The following is a 17,488-nucleotide window of genomic DNA, read 5'->3' as shown; positions in this document are numbered from 1 at the left end:
GCCTCTCCAGCCAACATGTACAAAGTAGTTTCATTCAGCTTTTTTTGAAGTGATTATTTTGGGACTATTATGTGGCCATAGCTGCTGATTTTACACGCAGTGGGTGGGAAAGCACCCTAACAAGGCTGATGAAGGGCATAATGGAATGCATGCTTAAGAAGCTGCCCTGTGTCACTACATGGGAGAACAGAGTTTTGCTTATATAGCGATCACTACATACCTACTCCAGAGCATCCAAATACACACTTAAGATATTTTTAGGTACATACTCTGAGCCATTGTTCAGTGGTTTAATCTGATTAATGGCAACTGCAGATATTCCAATAATTGCGCAGGCTATTAGCGAACATACGAGACCTGGCTCCTCCAGAACTGTGTAGGTAGGGCTGATTAGATAGACATGAATCACAGAAATGAACATTTCCTACATCCCTGCTGATTACTGATCTGCGTGGCTGTGTGACTGCAGGAGAAGACAATTCAAAAATAACAGCAAAATTGTTCCTCACTTCCCCACTGAGTCAAGTCACCCGCAGAGCACTTTGGGTTTATATATAATTCCTATAAAGCTCCACTGCCAGGCAACAAACACTGGGGCATACAGACAGAACTGACACTTTTAAAAAAAAAATACACGGGCTTAAATGGGGCGAGTCACTTCTCTTCTCTGTGCGCCTGTTCCCCTTCCAGCCTGTGTCTGCCTTATCCATTAGAGAGTAAACTAAAGACAGGCACAGTCTCTTACCATGTATTTGTGTAGCGCCTAGCACAGTGGAACTCTGATCTCAGTTGGGGGCCTCTTGTATTACAAATCACAAGTAATGAACTGGGATATGGACCAGCACCACATTCAACTAATGCCTAGAGAAATAAAAAAGTTTTAAAAATATCTCCCAGTGTATTGCGTGTACAGGTCCAAATTAACAGCATTATAAAATATTCACATAGTATATAAATTTCCAGAGGGGTAGCTGTGTTAGTCTGTATATAGCAAAAACAACGAGAGTCCTGTAGCACTTTAAAGACTAACAAATTTAATTTCTGCAAGCATAAGCTTTCGTGGGCTGCAACCCACTTCGTCAGTGTTATATACTCATCTGGAATTACACCCATAAAGAAGCAGGATTTGGATTTGGCTTAGAACCAGATATACAAAATGAAGACATCAACTCCACCGATAAATCTAGTTTAGGTATGTTATTTCCACAACCCTTCTCATCTGGGAAAGCCACAGGCTTGCACTGTGCACAACTGTCTAATGTAATAAATTCAATCATAATTCTTTAAAAAAAGGGTTATAAGTAGCATTACAAGCAGGAAGGCAGTTGTTAGCATGGGGGGAACAAAGCCCAAGTGTCTTTGTTATTTACAGCTATTCCAGTTGTATGCTCCATTCAACATTCAGCCCCTTAAAGTTTATACGCTGGAACAGACAGTAGCCAAGTTTTTTGATAGGTTTCAACTGCCCCCTAGAGGCCAAATATCAGAACTGCATTTACATTTCATAACCCTGACAAAATAATGGTGGATTGCAGTTCATACCACTAAGTAGCACTGAATCCAAAAGTGGAAGATCCACTGCTTAGAGGACCACTTGAGAATAAGTGTTTCTCCTTATTAGTCTCTGCATACTAGGGAATGAACACACATTGTTTACCAACTCTGTGCTCTGAATGAAAGTCGGTGAGAATGCTAGAGAGCGGCAGGTCCTCAAAATATCAGGAAATGACTATCAGATTGCAAATGATTTAGATGCCACCAGCCTACAACTCACTTACTTTAGCCTCACAGGCCAACACACTGGGACACCCAAAGCAAACCAATACTAGCACTTTCCACCATTTGTTTTGATCATACTTGGACATTTTAAATCGCATGGTGGATTATAACCTCTCCAACAAAAACTGGGCATTTTCATAGGCCCAAATGATGGCTAGGGATAGAAAACTAATGAGGATTGTACAGAAACACTGGTTAAGGCATTAGCATTTAACAATCTGATCATTCAGTATGAGGAATTTTGACGCAACTGATAGCCACCAATACTGCTATACGTAGCCCAGAGAATATCAGGTAGTAATTTGTGTTTAGGGAAAAACAAGCCAAGAGATGTCATTATTTGTGCCATATTTTCTGTTTCCCTTGGAAATCCCCATTACAGCAAGGGACTATAAATAAACTTTGTTATGGTTGCCAAAGTTAATACCTCAATTTGTGAAACGAGCGAAGTAAATGCATATGATTGGATTCTTTGGTTTGTACCAGATGTGTGTGTTTTTGCTAGAACAGAACTAGCTATTACTAGATATTACTTAGTCCTGCCATGAGTGCAGATACTGGACTAGATGACCTCTCGAGGTTCCTTCCAGCCCTATGATCCTATGATTTACCCTGGGCCTTATGGTCCCCCCTCCTGCATACTTCAGAGCAGTGACTGCACTCAGATGGAACTAAAAATCCTGGAGGGAGTAGATTCCTCCTGGTGAGCCCTTTGACATGAAAATCATGCTAACTGGGCCCCGCAGGAATTCAAGGCGGTATGTAAGACGTGGAGTAGGGGGTGAAATAGAGCAGATGCTGTGTGCAGCATGCTCCCATAAGAAAGCAGCATGTGCTATGTTACTGTATAATTTTATACTGGCAACAGAAACACAATTACAGGGTTCTCTGCACACTGCAGTTTTAGGTGGTATGGCAGCTTTAGAAGCTAAGGGGGAAACCTGCGGCCTTTGAACTTGCTGCTCAAGAGGCTGGTGCAGCATATGACTTTACTAGACCAGCAGGGATGTTTTATGGCCTCCTTGTTAGGAATTAAATTAAGCCACACTTTTGTCCCCGAATTCTTACTTCCAATTCACACACCTGTCAGGGAGGGGTAGATAATAACAATAGGAACCTGGATCCACAAGAACAGCAGCGAAAGGAGGAGTCGGCACCTGTCTGAGCTGCATGTTTGCCAAATCTCCTACGTAATTCCTGCCCGTGCACTCTGCTGCCTCTTACACCTTGGGAGGCGAGGTAGTTTGTTGTGCACTGTGCATTTTGTTATACTTAGTAAGATGAACATGTGAAATCCTGGCCTCACTGACATCAATGAGAGATTTGCCACTGACTAGACAGTGGTTATAAAAGTTACTGGCTTTTAAAAAAGCTACCAAGAAAAAGTTCACGTCAGCATTTCTTTCATTAAAAAACGCCCAAAACACCCACCTCATAGTAACACCATTAATTCTACAGCTTTGTATTAAAATACATCAGTGGGGTCAGTTACATTTAGACAGGTTCCAGTTATACCCCCACGGAAGGTTGTCCATTGTCTATTTTTATAATATTCCTAGAAAGGATTCCATACAAACCCCAACTCTGACGTCCGGCTTATAAAATAGTCCAAAGCCTTTTCCAGAGGTCTCATAATCCAGTCATGCCAGGAAGAGGTCATTTTCATTTCCCACAGTATTGTAACAGATCATACACACATCATGTTATGAGAGAATGAACATTATCCTGAACTCCAAATTCTAATTGGTTCCACGTTGTTGTTGTTTTTTTTTTAAATGGTCAAATCATGAAACCCAAATTGAGAATGTGCACACACCTCCTTTCTGAGAGGATACATTCCAAATATATTTTCTGAAACACGTACTCAACCAGCTCTTCCTTCTCTAGCTTCCATGTGCTTTTGCTGCACTAGTTCCTCCTCCTTCTTCTTGTAAAGCTTCACTAGATATTCGTCAGGCTCAATTCCTGTCTCCCTTAACTCTGACATGACCTTTTCCAGCCTGTGGAGTGTTCTGGCACTCTGAACTTTCCGGGCAGTGATGTACAATGTAAACTCATCAAATCCCATCAGTTTACAGGTGTCTACATCACAGATATTTTTAACATCTTTGGTTTTGTCCACTTGTGGGAAGAAAACCAGTCCCGACATTTTCTCCAGGTCTTCAATATTCACTTGAAATTCAGGTAGTTGGTGACTGAAGCCTATGGGCTCATTGGGCACCACAAAGGCCCCGAGCACGAGGGGCTCTGGGGACATTCTGCTTCGCCTGGCGAGAATCACCTTGTAGAGATGTGATGGCACAGTCACATCGTCCTTGCCGATTACCTAGCAACAAAACGATTATGTTAGACATACACATCTGAATGGGAAAGTCGGTCTAATCCTACTACATCTGGAAATGAACAACTATGAGCATACAATGCGTAACTAAGCACCAAGGAGATCATGAAAGCTATAGTGGACTAAAGTATGCTCCTTTTGTATCAATTGCTTTGAAACTCTCAACACAACCCCTATCCTCATTGGTGAGCAGAGACACAGAAACATGGCAGAGAACATACTGGAGAAAACTGCACGGATGTTTGGCTGTTATTTGAAGGAGATTTTTTCCAGAACATTGTGTTTGTCCTGACATCCTAATGAAACACCTATACAACTGATTTTCCATTAAACTGAAAAACAAAGAGGATCCTGACTTGCTGTATGACTGCAGAGTCAACAAACATCTATAGAAGCAGATCTGTATTCCCAACTGTGCAGATTATTTCCTTTTTATCACAGCCCTGCTGAGCGGATTATTTTTAAAGTGAGGAGTTTATATATGAAACATCGAAAATGTAGGATACAGCATGAGTAAGTACACCATTTATGCAACAATACAATCCAATGAATGTAACACAAACCAGCAAAGCAAAAGGAGAAAGGATCAAATCAGAACTTTAGATTTCCACTGCCCAGAACTATTTGGTATGCCTGACATAGTTTCTTTGCTTTCATGCAGCACTGCCGCTGATCCCGGTCATACTCCTTTGCCAACATTCCCCTTACAATCTGCTCGTAGATGTCAATGTTTCTACAGCTGTTCCTTAGGTGTGCTTGCACAATCTCTTCTCCCCATGGGCCCAGGAGATCCAATACTTCTTGCCTGCTCCAAGCAGAAGTGTGTCTAGTAGCTCTCCGGTCGCAGAGCCAGTCAAATGCAAACAGCAAAGGTGAGCTCATAGGGGTGCTCGCTAAGGTGAGCAATCAGGGAAAGGCATTTCAAAAACCACATGGGGAGTTTTAAAGAGTGCAGAGGTGGGCGCCTGCTGTCTGTGACCTTAGGATAGCGGAGTTCCAAACTGTGGGACTGTTGCTGGAGACCAGTTAAGGTCGACACAGGTCATGCAGCTTCTGCGCTTGCTCTGAGACAACAGTGGTTCTGCGTCGTTTGGGGAGGTGGGGTTATTGCGTCGCTGCGGCGGGGTGCTCACATCACTGACAGGCACATTTCGCTGGAGACACACACAACTAGGTTGATTCTAGTCAACTTAGGTCAGCCTAACTTTGTAGTACAGACCACATCATAGGTACTATAGGGTTCCCATTACCACAGTCTCTCAGTGCCTGACAATGTTTAATATGTTTATCCTCACATCACCACCACGAGGCAGGGCAGCACTATTAGCCCCATCTTAAAACCGGGAAGTTGAGGCACATAAGAGACTAAATGGCTTGCCCAAGTCACACAAGAAAGTCTGTGGTAGAGCAGTGAATTGAACTCAAGAGGTAGGCCAGCATCTTAACCACTGGACAAACACTCTTCCCATACAAACAGAACTGACAAGGCGCCTGAGACAGGATACAGGCCTTGTCACATTATAGCACCTTTCACACCCTGAGGGCTCTTTTCAATAGCAATGGCTGCTGTATGCTTTGTCTTGAATCCCTGCTAATGAGAATTCCACATTCATTTTCTAAATGCAAACATCCTTTTTTTTTTTTAATCAGTTCTAGCTTATTCTCCGCTTATGGCTTGTGATACGTTTATTACACACCCACACAGTATTTAAAACCTACGTGAGCATTTTTATGAGGGACCCAAAATATAGAAAATGTATACTTGGTAGTAGTTAATCTGCTGAAAGACAGCAGCATACCCACACAGTGAGGAATCTCCATTATTTCACAGTGTGTTTTTATTCTGTGTAGCGATCCATTCTGACTAGATGGAAGGGCCAGTATATGATGGAGTTCCTGCTGTGTGTCTCAATACAGATCACAAACTCAGATTTTAATTTAAGCACTTGGAATGGATGATCAGGACTTTGAATTCATTTGAAGCCTTTCACATGCTCACATACATACACAGAAGGCTACTCTCACAGCAGAGAACCCTTCCTGAGCCATGTATCCATTTGGAAGGAGACATCATTCAATGAGGAACTGAATGTTCCTGTTGCCAGGAAAATGAACTATTCAAATAAATTACCTTCATGTGGGCATTTTACTAGGACCCTTTTATTTGCTGTGATGTTTATCTGGAGTGTGGACAGAACATATAGTCAGTCAACAAAGTACAGCTAGACTAATGTCTGGAAGATCTGAGTTCTGTTTAACCCTTTTTATATCATTATATGTTAAAAACACAATTAAAAATGGCAAACAAGAAAATGAGGTAGATTCTTTAACATGAACTATGAAGACGTCTGGTGTTATGCACAAAATCCAGAAGTGAAACACTGTATTCTCAGTTCATGACACATGCAAAGACAAAGACGCAGCAGTATTTTCATTTCTTGAACTCTTCGTGGCATGGCTGCTTTCTTTGAAATCACATGTTAACTATCTATTTCACTGCTGCGACTGATCCAATTAATTACAAGCATTTTAAGTCTGTTGTAATGGTTCAAATGTGCTTTGGCTCTGCAGATATTCAGTATAATTCAGTTACAGAATAATCAGCATCTCACTATATTTCAGTGGGATAGTACTGAGCACTTTTGCACAAGATAATGCATTTTTAAAACCCAACCTTGCCAATGGCTACTGAAGTATTCAAAGTTCAGTTCAGTCTGTTCCAATATTTAACTCATTTAGGTTTCTGCTAGCACTGAGGTGGATTCCTTTAGTCTTTGAAATGGTTCTTCCACATCCTGCTGCAATAATTAAAATCCTTAAAGCTCAATCAGTTAGAAAGAAACCACCCTGCCCTTTGGAGAGAGGAAATGGAAATCATAACTACAGAGTTGTCATTTTGGTGCATTTACTTGGCAACAACTTCACTGCTGCTCCCTCCATATCTCTCCATGCAGATCATGATCTCAATTGTCTTTAGTTTACATTATCAACATTATAAAAACAGCAAGACTTCCTCTCCTCCTTAGAGGGTTTCCTAATGGTAACAGCTTGTCAGCAGGTGAAGACATACTGCAGTCTACAAGTAATCTTCCCTTTTGTCCCCAAGCCTTTCCAAAATAAAGCCCTCCCTATGCGTATAAGTCATGAAGACAGCACCAGGGAAGCAATCCCCAAAATACCTTACGCTAAATTCCCTTTCAATGAGGATAGATGTCTTGATGCTACAGAGTCAGAGCTCCTAAGCTTCAAATCACTTTGCATTTAGCATCGGTGAAGCCTTACTTACAGCCCCCAGGCATGAAGAGCTTAATCAAAAGTGACTGATGTGCAGGTAATTTTAAAATCTATATTAAAAACTCCTCTCCCCTGTCCCCCAATCCAGTGCTTTATCTGATGGATTTAAATTGAATTGTAAAATTAACAGTGTTGCTCATTCTAGGTGAAATTCAATTCTACGCAGGAAGTTAACAGCATGAGGCCTATGCAACACTTTGTAGGTTTTAGGGAAATTGAAGTGGTATGCAGGCTTCATACTAGCTCTCTGCACAGGTGTGAATTTCACCCGGTGAGTAAAACACTGTTATACTGAATTTTGTCCTGTGATAGTGGTCGACGTAGTCCAAAGCAGTCCTCTTACACTATCCAAAACAGGTTTAAAGCTTCTATCCAGCCATTTCCAACAGTTTGTAAATATCCATTTTTAGGGGGAGTTGGAGGAAAGGGGATGCGTGTCCTGGCAAATATGTTTCTTTATAAGAAAAATATTCTGATGTATAAAGCCTACCCTGATCACACACAGTCTTGTATCACAGGTACTATCTGCAGCAAAGGCAACCCAACGGTGAATGTGACAATGATAGAAAGTGTGGCTCTTAGAGCTAGCCATAATGGCAATGTTAATACACTGGGATTTAATTCAATACGCATACAATACAAGACTTGCATGATGGTCGATGCTAGTGGTATTTACTTGTAAAATGCTGTGCATATATACTTGTTGGATGGCCTTCCTCGGGTCCAGACTCCAGGGAAGGCCACAGCGCCTTCCTACAACTGCATTATAGAACAATGACCTTTTGAAAAAAGTAGCAACAAGAATCTTACCTACCTGCATCATTAGCCCGTTCTGCACAAGTACCTGCACTATAATACACACCTATGACTTGCCTTTATATGAAAGAGGTTGTAAAAGAATGCTATGTATGGTTCTGTGGATTGCCCAGTACACACAGCACAGCTGAACAGTCAGCAAGTGGGATAAGCAGTTCATTTTCTAGTGCTACTTTGTGGATTTTCCTGTGTAACTGCTGCAGCAGTCAGAATCACAGTGATCTACAGTATTTTAACTTGTCGCATTCCTCTCATTACATCCCTACCTGAGTCAGATAGCATATGCCCCTACTGTAACTGAAAAGAAAACAATTTAAGATTATCCATGTATACGTCTTCTATGATTTGTGCCAGTCTATCCACAGACAGAGGATGATATTTTAATGATCACCACTTGCAACAGCGATCTGTCCTGCCTGGAAAACAGCAGTGGTTCTTTTATGGTATTTGTGACTCACTAAAATTCAGAACTAATACAAATCAGGAAACACAGCAGTGTTTTCAGATTCTGCCTCTTTCCCACATGCTTCCACACCTTATGGGGTCCTGTTAAGATTAAAGAACTGAAGCAGCTCATCAGATTGTCTCAGCCTTTAAATGCTTCCAGATCTCAGTTTCTATAAAATTTAATCCAAGAAGCTTTTGAGTCACAATATTTTTGTTAACTCTTTCATGACCAAATACGATTTTGTTTACATCAGACTAAAAATGTTCTTTTATTAACCTTAACAATATTCACATCTCTCCCACTATTGGGAATAGCAATCTCAAATTTCAGATCTCTTTGTTGCTCCTATTAGTTTTGCTACCAACACTGATTAATAAAAATCCCATGACACTCTCTGGAGTTTCCTATCACATTTACTTTTGCCCCGGATTTTCAACATTCTTACTATTTCACCAGCAAAAGATTACTTGTATGACTGAGATTGCACTGTCCCACACTGATGCATTATGAGACCTGTTTTCAATACAAAGGTTTGTTGTTTTCACAAGACTTTGAAATTCCCTCGAGCTACAGTCATTGGAGCATTGTACCTGGATTCCACAAATGAGTGTGCAAAACTATCATATGTGTATGATAACTAAGGCTAGACAGTTGTCATGAAATCCTGTATTATAAAATGCCAGTGACTCTTGACATTTGACATTTTAACATACATACAAACAGATGAATGTGCAGGTGAACAGTTCTACAGACTTAATGAAGAGAACACAGGAGACCAGTAAAGATCAAGGGATCAGTATCCATACTTCTTCACAGAAAGAAACAGAATGGGACTCAGTCTGCCTATGTAGATAGTAGTAAATGGTCAAGTCACTGGATTGGGACTTAGTAGACCTGGGCGCTGTTCCTGTGTTCTGCTTTCTGTGTGATCTTGGCCGAGTCACTTAACCATTCAGTGCCTCACTTTCCCATTTGTAATACTTCAGGTGTGTTGTAAGGCTAAATTCATTCATATTTGTTAGATGTTCAGATACTAGGCTGATGAGGGCCATAGAAAACCTATAAATAAGTTCAATGTATCTATCTTAGGTACCTGATATTGATGGGGTAAGAAAAAGAAATCTGCTCTTTTATGAGGAGGAGAAGGGGAGTGGAATAGGTGTAGTAGTGAAGTATCCATGAGATTATTAAGAAAAATATTTAAGAGGCCTGATTCTGCTAACTGCTACAAAACACGTCCATAACTTAATCACAGTTTTTGCTAGGATTTCCATGAATTGCCACATTGGTACAATGTGATGACTTTCACCTTAACTTACCTTGACAAATGTGCAGCCTGACAAAAAATGAGTAGGATCCTACCTTAAAATTTCCTCTTTACCAGGTCAGAGTAAGAACAGGAAGCAAGAAAAGGGATTCTCTCCAAAGATATAAGCTGCCCCTTCCTTTCTGAAGAGTGCTCAAAGAGGTTTATCCATTTCTCTCTCACCTCAATACAGAGGGTTTGTATTACTTACTTCTCCTAAGATAAATAAAAGATCTGGGATGCAGCTAAACCTTTAATGTCCAACTACTCTACAGAACACAGGTATTTCAACACACAGGTATGCCAGCAGGCACTTATTGCATTTCAATTCTGAGTTTAAATTTCTCTCAACCATTACAGATGCTTCATTTCTGCAAGGTCTAAGGAGAACGGTGAGTTCTGAGTCTCTCCACAACTCCAAAATGACATGAGGCCAAAAAGCATCATAGAAGATTAGAGCTGGAAGGGACCTCAGGAGGTCATCTTGTCCAGTCCCTTGCTCAGAGCAGGACTAACCTCAGCTAAATCATCCCCGCCAGGGCTTTGTCAAGCCGCATCAAGACTATGCAGCTGCAGTACGTTCTCTGAAATGAGACTGACTTAGTCTTCTCTTTTCACGATGCTGCCAAGCCTTCCCCCTGTTCCATTACCACTTGGGTGTGTACACCTGACTCTGCATCTCCTTGAACACAGCTGAAAAGTCCTTATTTGGCCACTCTCCTCTAAATGGAGGCCTATATTCTCAACAGCACAGTATGTTCGCAATTAGCACAACAGAGCCCTCATAGCCCAAATCCCTTTGTGGTTGCAGCTTGTTTAGAAGTGTGTACCTGTTTTACCCTAGCATGGCTATGGAATTACATCATTTCATTTCCCCTTGTTCTCATATAGCCCATCACATTTACAGTTTTCTTTTCTCTCTGCTTTGTTTAAATAAGTGATGGGTCAGGCCTTAACTGCTTTTCTTTGAAGTCCCTGAGGCATTTCTCCAATGCCACAAGAGCTTACCAATGCTAAAACCGCTCCAAATTTTAGAATGGAACCAAACAAAAGAGAGAGGGGCAGGGACAGAAGTTAAACTAAAAAGACAAAGAAAATATATACCTTGCATTCCCCAAACAACAACAGCCTATGAATTTCACAACATATAATGGAAAAATCGTTCTTGTACTGTGTAAGCATGATTACCCACCTCCTGCATAGGTGCATAAGGACCTGCCCCATGCGGGGACTGGGCACAATAGCACAAATCAGGAAATAAAAGGGTTGGTCCTGGGTATCTGTAATGTCAGTGCTAGTCTTGCCTCCCCTAGGCAGCAACCAGCAGACACTGCACCCATTGTGTTTCTGAGGGCATCTGCATTTGTTTAAGGAACAATGCCTCCCAGCCAGCAAACAGCTCTGCACTAGGCCCAGTACAGGCTGTGCCTTAAAGGCACAACAGACCCCTCTGCTAGCTATTTAAAAGGATACGCCCTTGTAGTCTTAAACACAAGCTTTACTGTATTTTAATTCTACATCCAACCCAATTCAACCCAGTGAATTCAAGAAGAGAAAGCAAGTCTCCTCCAATAGGGTAGTAATACATTTGCAAGGAAAGCAATTATGATGTCTGAAAAGTTGCACTATGCCATCTAATGATGAGAAAATGCAAAACCATTGTAAACAAAATTAGCGAAGGGCACTGGGCTTTCATCACAGTAAGCTCCAGCTCTGAGCTGGCAATTACCTGAGATTTCTCCAGGACACGGTCAATAGAAATCAAATTCCAGCAGGACTTAGCTGCCAGTACACATTAACCAGTCCTGCACACTTTCCCTGCATCAGAGGCAATATTGTCAAATACATTGAAACAATAACTACAGAAATGTCCTCTGCAGCACAGTAACTCTTTCCTCCTTGTGTGTTTTGGAGCACTCTCTATGGCATATCAGTGGGGTAGCAGGAAATCTGTAATCCAGGATCTCTTGGAAACAAAGACAGAGTCAACTCACCTGCTAGTCAAATCTGCACTGCCATCCAGGTTCAGGAATAACAATATTAAGGGGTCAGTTAAATCTGTAGGTCATCTGTAATGCCGTACCCTGAATCTTCAGACACAGCATCCCTCTTGCTCTAGATTCAGCATGTAGCCCCCTCTGGTCCAGTTCTCAGAGAAGACACTTGATTTGCTTTAGCTATAAATTCAGGCACAATGCTGACCAGGTCCATTACATGCCTTGATTTAGATAACATTCCTATTGATATCACCCCAGGATTAACTCAGTAGAGCTTTATCATAATTTGATCCAGGATTCCTTATAGAAACAGGTTTTCCTAGAATCCTCTTTTTCTCTTACTGCGTTTTTTCCTGGCCCTGATAGTTCTGAACATTGCTTATGCTCTCCATTCTGGTCCCATTACCCTTTTGCAGTCCTCTTGCTACTGTCTCTGTTATAGCATTAATTACAGCCCTAGCTGTCCTGTTTGATAGAGCTCTGTCACATGGTATTATGAGGGCGTGAATCAGTCCTGGTCCAAGGGCTCTTTTTATTCAACTTGTAATGCATTCAGCATTTGTTTTTCCTGAGGATGCGAAAATATATCTCAGACAGAAGAACCATGCTAAAAACATGTTACGCTGAGAGAAACAGAGAGACCCACCTCGGAATAGCCAAAAGCTTGATTAAGAGCAGGAACTTGGGTCTCCCACATTCCAGGTGAGCATCCTAACAATGAGACTATAAAGTAGGTCCCTTTCTCAATCTCTCCTGTTGGAGTGGTTCCACTTTGTGTAAATAATCATTGGGTGGGTGGAGGGGGAAATAACGCTATAACCCAATTTTGACCAATCATCGTTTTCTAATGGAAAAACGTTTTGTTGAAAATTTCCCAACCAGCTCTACATAATTCAGTCTCCTTGTACATTATACAGTCTTTAATAACATGGCTGATCTGATACTATTTTTTCCACTGCCTCATTTGGTGTTAGGCCACTTAAATATAGCAGGTGCTACACTCCCCCTATAACAACTGTAATATGTTTTTTTTTAAAAGATAGCCTTCCAGATGTCTGCATTGCTAAATGAAAGCAACCACATGAGCCTGTCTTGTAATCTCTGTCTTCCTTTCTACCTTCCCAGGTCATCCCAGTGTTTATTTTCACTTGTCTAAATTTATCATGTGTAAATTCAGGGGTTGAGAGCTATGCACATTTACACCAGCAGAGGACTGGCTCTTAGATCATATGTCTTTTGGAGTAGGAACCGTGTCTACTACTTTTCTGTATAGTACTGCGCACATCCTGGATGCTAATAATGGCACCAAAGTTTGTTTCCTTCTTTGTTGTGGGTTCTTTTCCCTTGTAACATTTAGATTAAAAGAGATTAATAAAAACCTTTGAGAGGTTCCCCACTCATCTTTAAATCACCAGGACACACTTGAAGAGGTGCTGTTAGGGTTTTAATCACCCACTCCTCAGTGCTGGTATAGATGACAGTTGTACACCCCATCTCACATTGTTTATTTCTGTTTTGTGTTAGGAAAATGTATTAATTCCATTAAGTCAACATCTTTAAACATTAAAAAAGACAAATATTTCCAATAACTATTAAATACTTCATTTTAAAAAAGCTTCAAGCAAAATGTCTTCTCTGAAATATAAACAAGATCTCAGTTGAGCTTTCTTTCGACAATAGCTGAAAAAGTTTTAGTTATGATTTAGTATGATTCCATTGCAATCAAAGTGGGGAGGGAGGAGTGTGACGCAGTAAAATTACCGTATAGGTCATATTTAAAACCAAAAATCTGCCAACGGAGGAAAATCACTAAACTGACATTCACTGGAGAATAGTAATATATAAAACAAGACAATGTCATTTTGATTTGCTCTGGACAAAGATGAAAAACCTGCATCTGCCTCTCCACTGACACAGAACAGATTCTTCCTGTTGGCATTCTATTTTACATTTATATTCTGCAAATGTATCTCTCAAATACCAAGCACAGTCATCAATCTATCCTTTGCAATAAAAGCCTTCACTAGAAGCAGATAAGCTGACAGAATGTATCTTGGGATACAACAAGTTCAGCCAATAGATAGAACAGCATCGGCATATAAGGAGTTTGAGGTTAATTCCCTTTCTGGAATTAAACAGCAAATGGTACAGCAGTCCAAGCAGGAACTGGGAACAATGCCATGGCTGCTCTTTTTTTTTTTTTTTTTTTCTTTATTGTGATCTAAAAATATTTTTGGAGGGATGTCCATGATGAGAAAAACACCAGCCTTGCCACCAATGGGTCTATATTTCACCACCTGAATAGCCAAGAAGAAGAAAACAAAGACTAAAGAGTGGACCAGTAAATAGAATAATGCAGACATGCACATTTTAGTACTTACACATCTTCTGTTTCCCCAAAGGAAACACTGGAGGAGAATAAATATATGAATAGCCCAGCAATGGCATTTACACTATTCGATCCTTGATATGTAATTTCAGTGCTTGAGTCTACACTACAGTGTTTATCTTTAAACAACAACTTCAAGAGAGAGACTCTTTCCCACAACATCCTCATAAAATCAAACAATGAGATTATTGGCTGGTTGTGGATTATGGAACCTTCCATTTCTACGTCACTGGTCTGAATACAGCTACCAAAAGATGGCTAAAAGGATACCTACCAATTCTTGCTCAGTAGCAAATTCTTTGGGTTCCTGGTTGTAATGGTGAAATCCTGGCCTATGAACTCAATGGCAAAACTCCTTATTGACTTCACAGGGGTCAGATTTCACTCCAAATATTTATTTTTAATGAACTTTTGTGTGTGATTTGGCAAATTACGCCCCCATTTTAGAAGAAAGAATCAGTTTTTACTGGTGAATAAAAAATTCCTACACTCCAAAGTTGTACTCCCTAAGGGACAAACTCCTAATGAGAACAGAAGAGTCTCTCCTGCCAACAATATTCAAAATGACAAAAACTGGGAAATTTTAGATATTTTCACTGTATATTTTATTTACAACAAGGGAACGAACCCTTTAAAAGCACCTGAACTCAAGTAGCTTTGTTGATACGCTAGAAAGCACTTTTGCAAATGGCAAGTTCTTCCTATGAAGAGTCTTTGAGTCCCTTCTGAAATTTCAAAGAGAATCAAGTACGTAGCATTCATGCTAATGCAAATAACCAAACCAATACACAGCTGAGTGGCTGCAAGTAGAAAAGGCTGAATGTTCCTTTTAAACAACCTTTCGAAGCAGCAGAACTAAAGCCAAATTATAACCCCATTAGGTTGAAGTTTAGCTTTTCTGCTACAGTCAAATCCCTTTCCTTTTCATACAATTGAAGTGATTCTTTCCAAAATTCATAAACTAAAATAAAAGATCATGCAGACACATAATTAAAGGTTTTAAGGTGAAATAATTCAAATAGTAAAACAAAACTAATTAAATTGTTCCCACCCTCCTACTACACATACACTAGTTTGCGAATACAATACAAAAATTCATGACAAAGTGTTAAGTTGCAAATGAATTTATCCACTCTATCTCATTCTGGAAAAAGCTAATTTACTAAAGAGGGTTTATAAATGTGACCAAATTGTAAAGTGTAAATAAGGGTCATTTCATATCCCAGACCCCATATAAGATCGAACTTCACTTCACAGCTTCTGTTATGATCAAAACTGATACAACATTAATGAAAGACCAGAGTTGTCATCAAACCCAGGGATGATGAAGAACTCTTGGCGCCAGACTAAAACAAAATGATACGGTAATCAAAGCCGCAGGGACACATTGTGCCACTGTATTATTCAATCATAGGATGTTGATATCAAGTTACTTGGAATAAAGGCAGTAAGATACAGAGCCTGGTCTTAATTTTAGTACTCTGCAGGTAAAAGTAACATTTCAAAACTGAGGGCCACAGTCACAGAGTGGTTTTTTTTAAATATACCCTTCCTTTTCTACGTACTGGGAGGAGACATTGTTCCTCCAAAGACTCAGTTTGGAAAATGCTGATTAAAATTCAACATAGTGGAAACAATTGCTTAGACGCTGAACAGTCTACAGAAAATGACTGTCATTCTGTAAAATATTCTCGGGGTCCGTCTTTTGGATCCCAGTTGAATGTTAATTCTTTGTAATCCAGGGTAAGAATCTTTTAAAAGGATAAACAATTGAAACTAAACTATCATGATATTAAAGTGAATCAATGTCTAGTGGACTATGTGCAAGCCTGGACTCCAGAACATTCTAATCCTAGCTTTGCTGCTGACTTGCTGTGTGGCCTTGGTCACGTCACTTAACCACTCTTAGTTTTTCCATTTGTCAAATGAGGACAGCAGTTACCAACCTCAAAGGGGTATTGCGACGATTAAAGGTTGTAAATCTCCTTTTGAAGATGAAAATTATGAATTACTATTATTTATTTGCATTATGATAGCCAATGACCTTAGGCAGGATTAAGGCCCCATCATGCTAGGTGCTGTATAGTCAAAGATAGTCCCTGCTCTGAACGGCTTACAGTCTAAAACTCTGATCCTACAAGAACTTACACACATGCTTAACTTTAAGAATAAGAGCAGCTGGTCAAGCAAGGAGGGTGGGGGGGACTATCAGTCAATTTAATGGCATTTCTCTGTCTCTTGGCCTGTAATCCAATAACTTCTGAAGACCTTGTCCAAAATTTCCGTGAACATTTTAGGCATAAATGGGTGTAATAAAAAATAAGGGGCAACAGAGAAGGAGGACAAAGATTACATTGATAAGACTGCATCCAAAGCCCACTGAAGTCAAGTGGAGTTTTTCAATTGACTTCACTGATTTTTAGATAAAGTTTTAGGGCTGAGATGTTACATTTGGATTTGGATAACCATTGCTGTTAAAATTAATGGGAAACAGGGCATCCGAAACCCTTATGTGACTTTGAAAATCCCACTTTGTGTTAGCATTGTGATGGTTCAGAGATGTATAATTTTAAAGAATATATAAATAAATGATTGAATATATACATATACTTCAGCAAATCCAACTGGGCCTCTACCTAACAGTTATCATGCATTATAGAAGCACTAAATACAGTTTTAGTACATCTTTATAAAGAAGCATTTAAATGTTATATGAATAAAATGAAGGATTTTATAACAGAATTTACTGCAGCAAGCTACAATGGTGCTAATGTCTATTTCAACATTTTGCAAGTACTAAAAAGGAGTTTAACTCTGTTTTAACCAAAGTGCAAGACAATTATGTTTATTTGCTTCTGTTTTATGTAAAGATACTGTTAACAACAACATTCAATTGAGTGTATGCAATAGCACAGGTACCTACCTGATAGGTAACTCTTTTCTTTCCATCATTCCCAGTCTGAGGCAAGGTTAAAGGTCCAGAAACTATCCAAACATCCTCAAATCTCTCCGTCAGTTCCCGACAATACATTTCCATTCTGCAAAGATATCCCTCATGTCAGGGAATGCCAAGGGGTGAACTTTAAATTTAAAAAAAAAATCATGCCTAGAACAGAGG

The 17,488-nt window shown here is 40.0% G+C and overlaps 1 protein-coding gene across 2 annotated transcripts in view; it reads right to left on the bottom strand.

Moving 5' to 3' along the window:
- Positions 1–1,014: 1,014 nt before the first annotated feature.
- The window catches only part of EXOG (exo/endonuclease G), a 32,268-nt gene continuing 15,794 nt past the window's right edge, over positions 1,015–17,488 (bottom strand). For both annotated transcript variants that reach the window (XM_067542767.1, XM_067542768.1), the window contains exons 5-6: positions 17,294–17,408; positions 1,015–4,105 (exon numbers count right to left, since the gene is read on the bottom strand). In XM_067542767.1, the coding sequence (XP_067398868.1) occupies positions 3,644–4,105; positions 17,294–17,408 (577 nt within the window). In that variant the 3' untranslated portion in view covers positions 1,015–3,643. The remainder of the gene's footprint in view (positions 4,106–17,293; positions 17,409–17,488) is intronic.

The sequence above is a fragment of the Emydura macquarii genome, unplaced genomic scaffold (assembly GCF_026122565.2).
Source record: "Emydura macquarii macquarii isolate MOO-44397 ecotype Brisbane River unplaced genomic scaffold, CSIRO-AGI_Emac_v2 contig_719, whole genome shotgun sequence".
Lineage (NCBI taxonomy): Eukaryota > Metazoa > Chordata > Testudines > Chelidae > Emydura > Emydura macquarii.
Note: the sequence above shows the minus strand (reverse complement) of the source record. Positions and strands in the feature narration are given on the sequence as shown.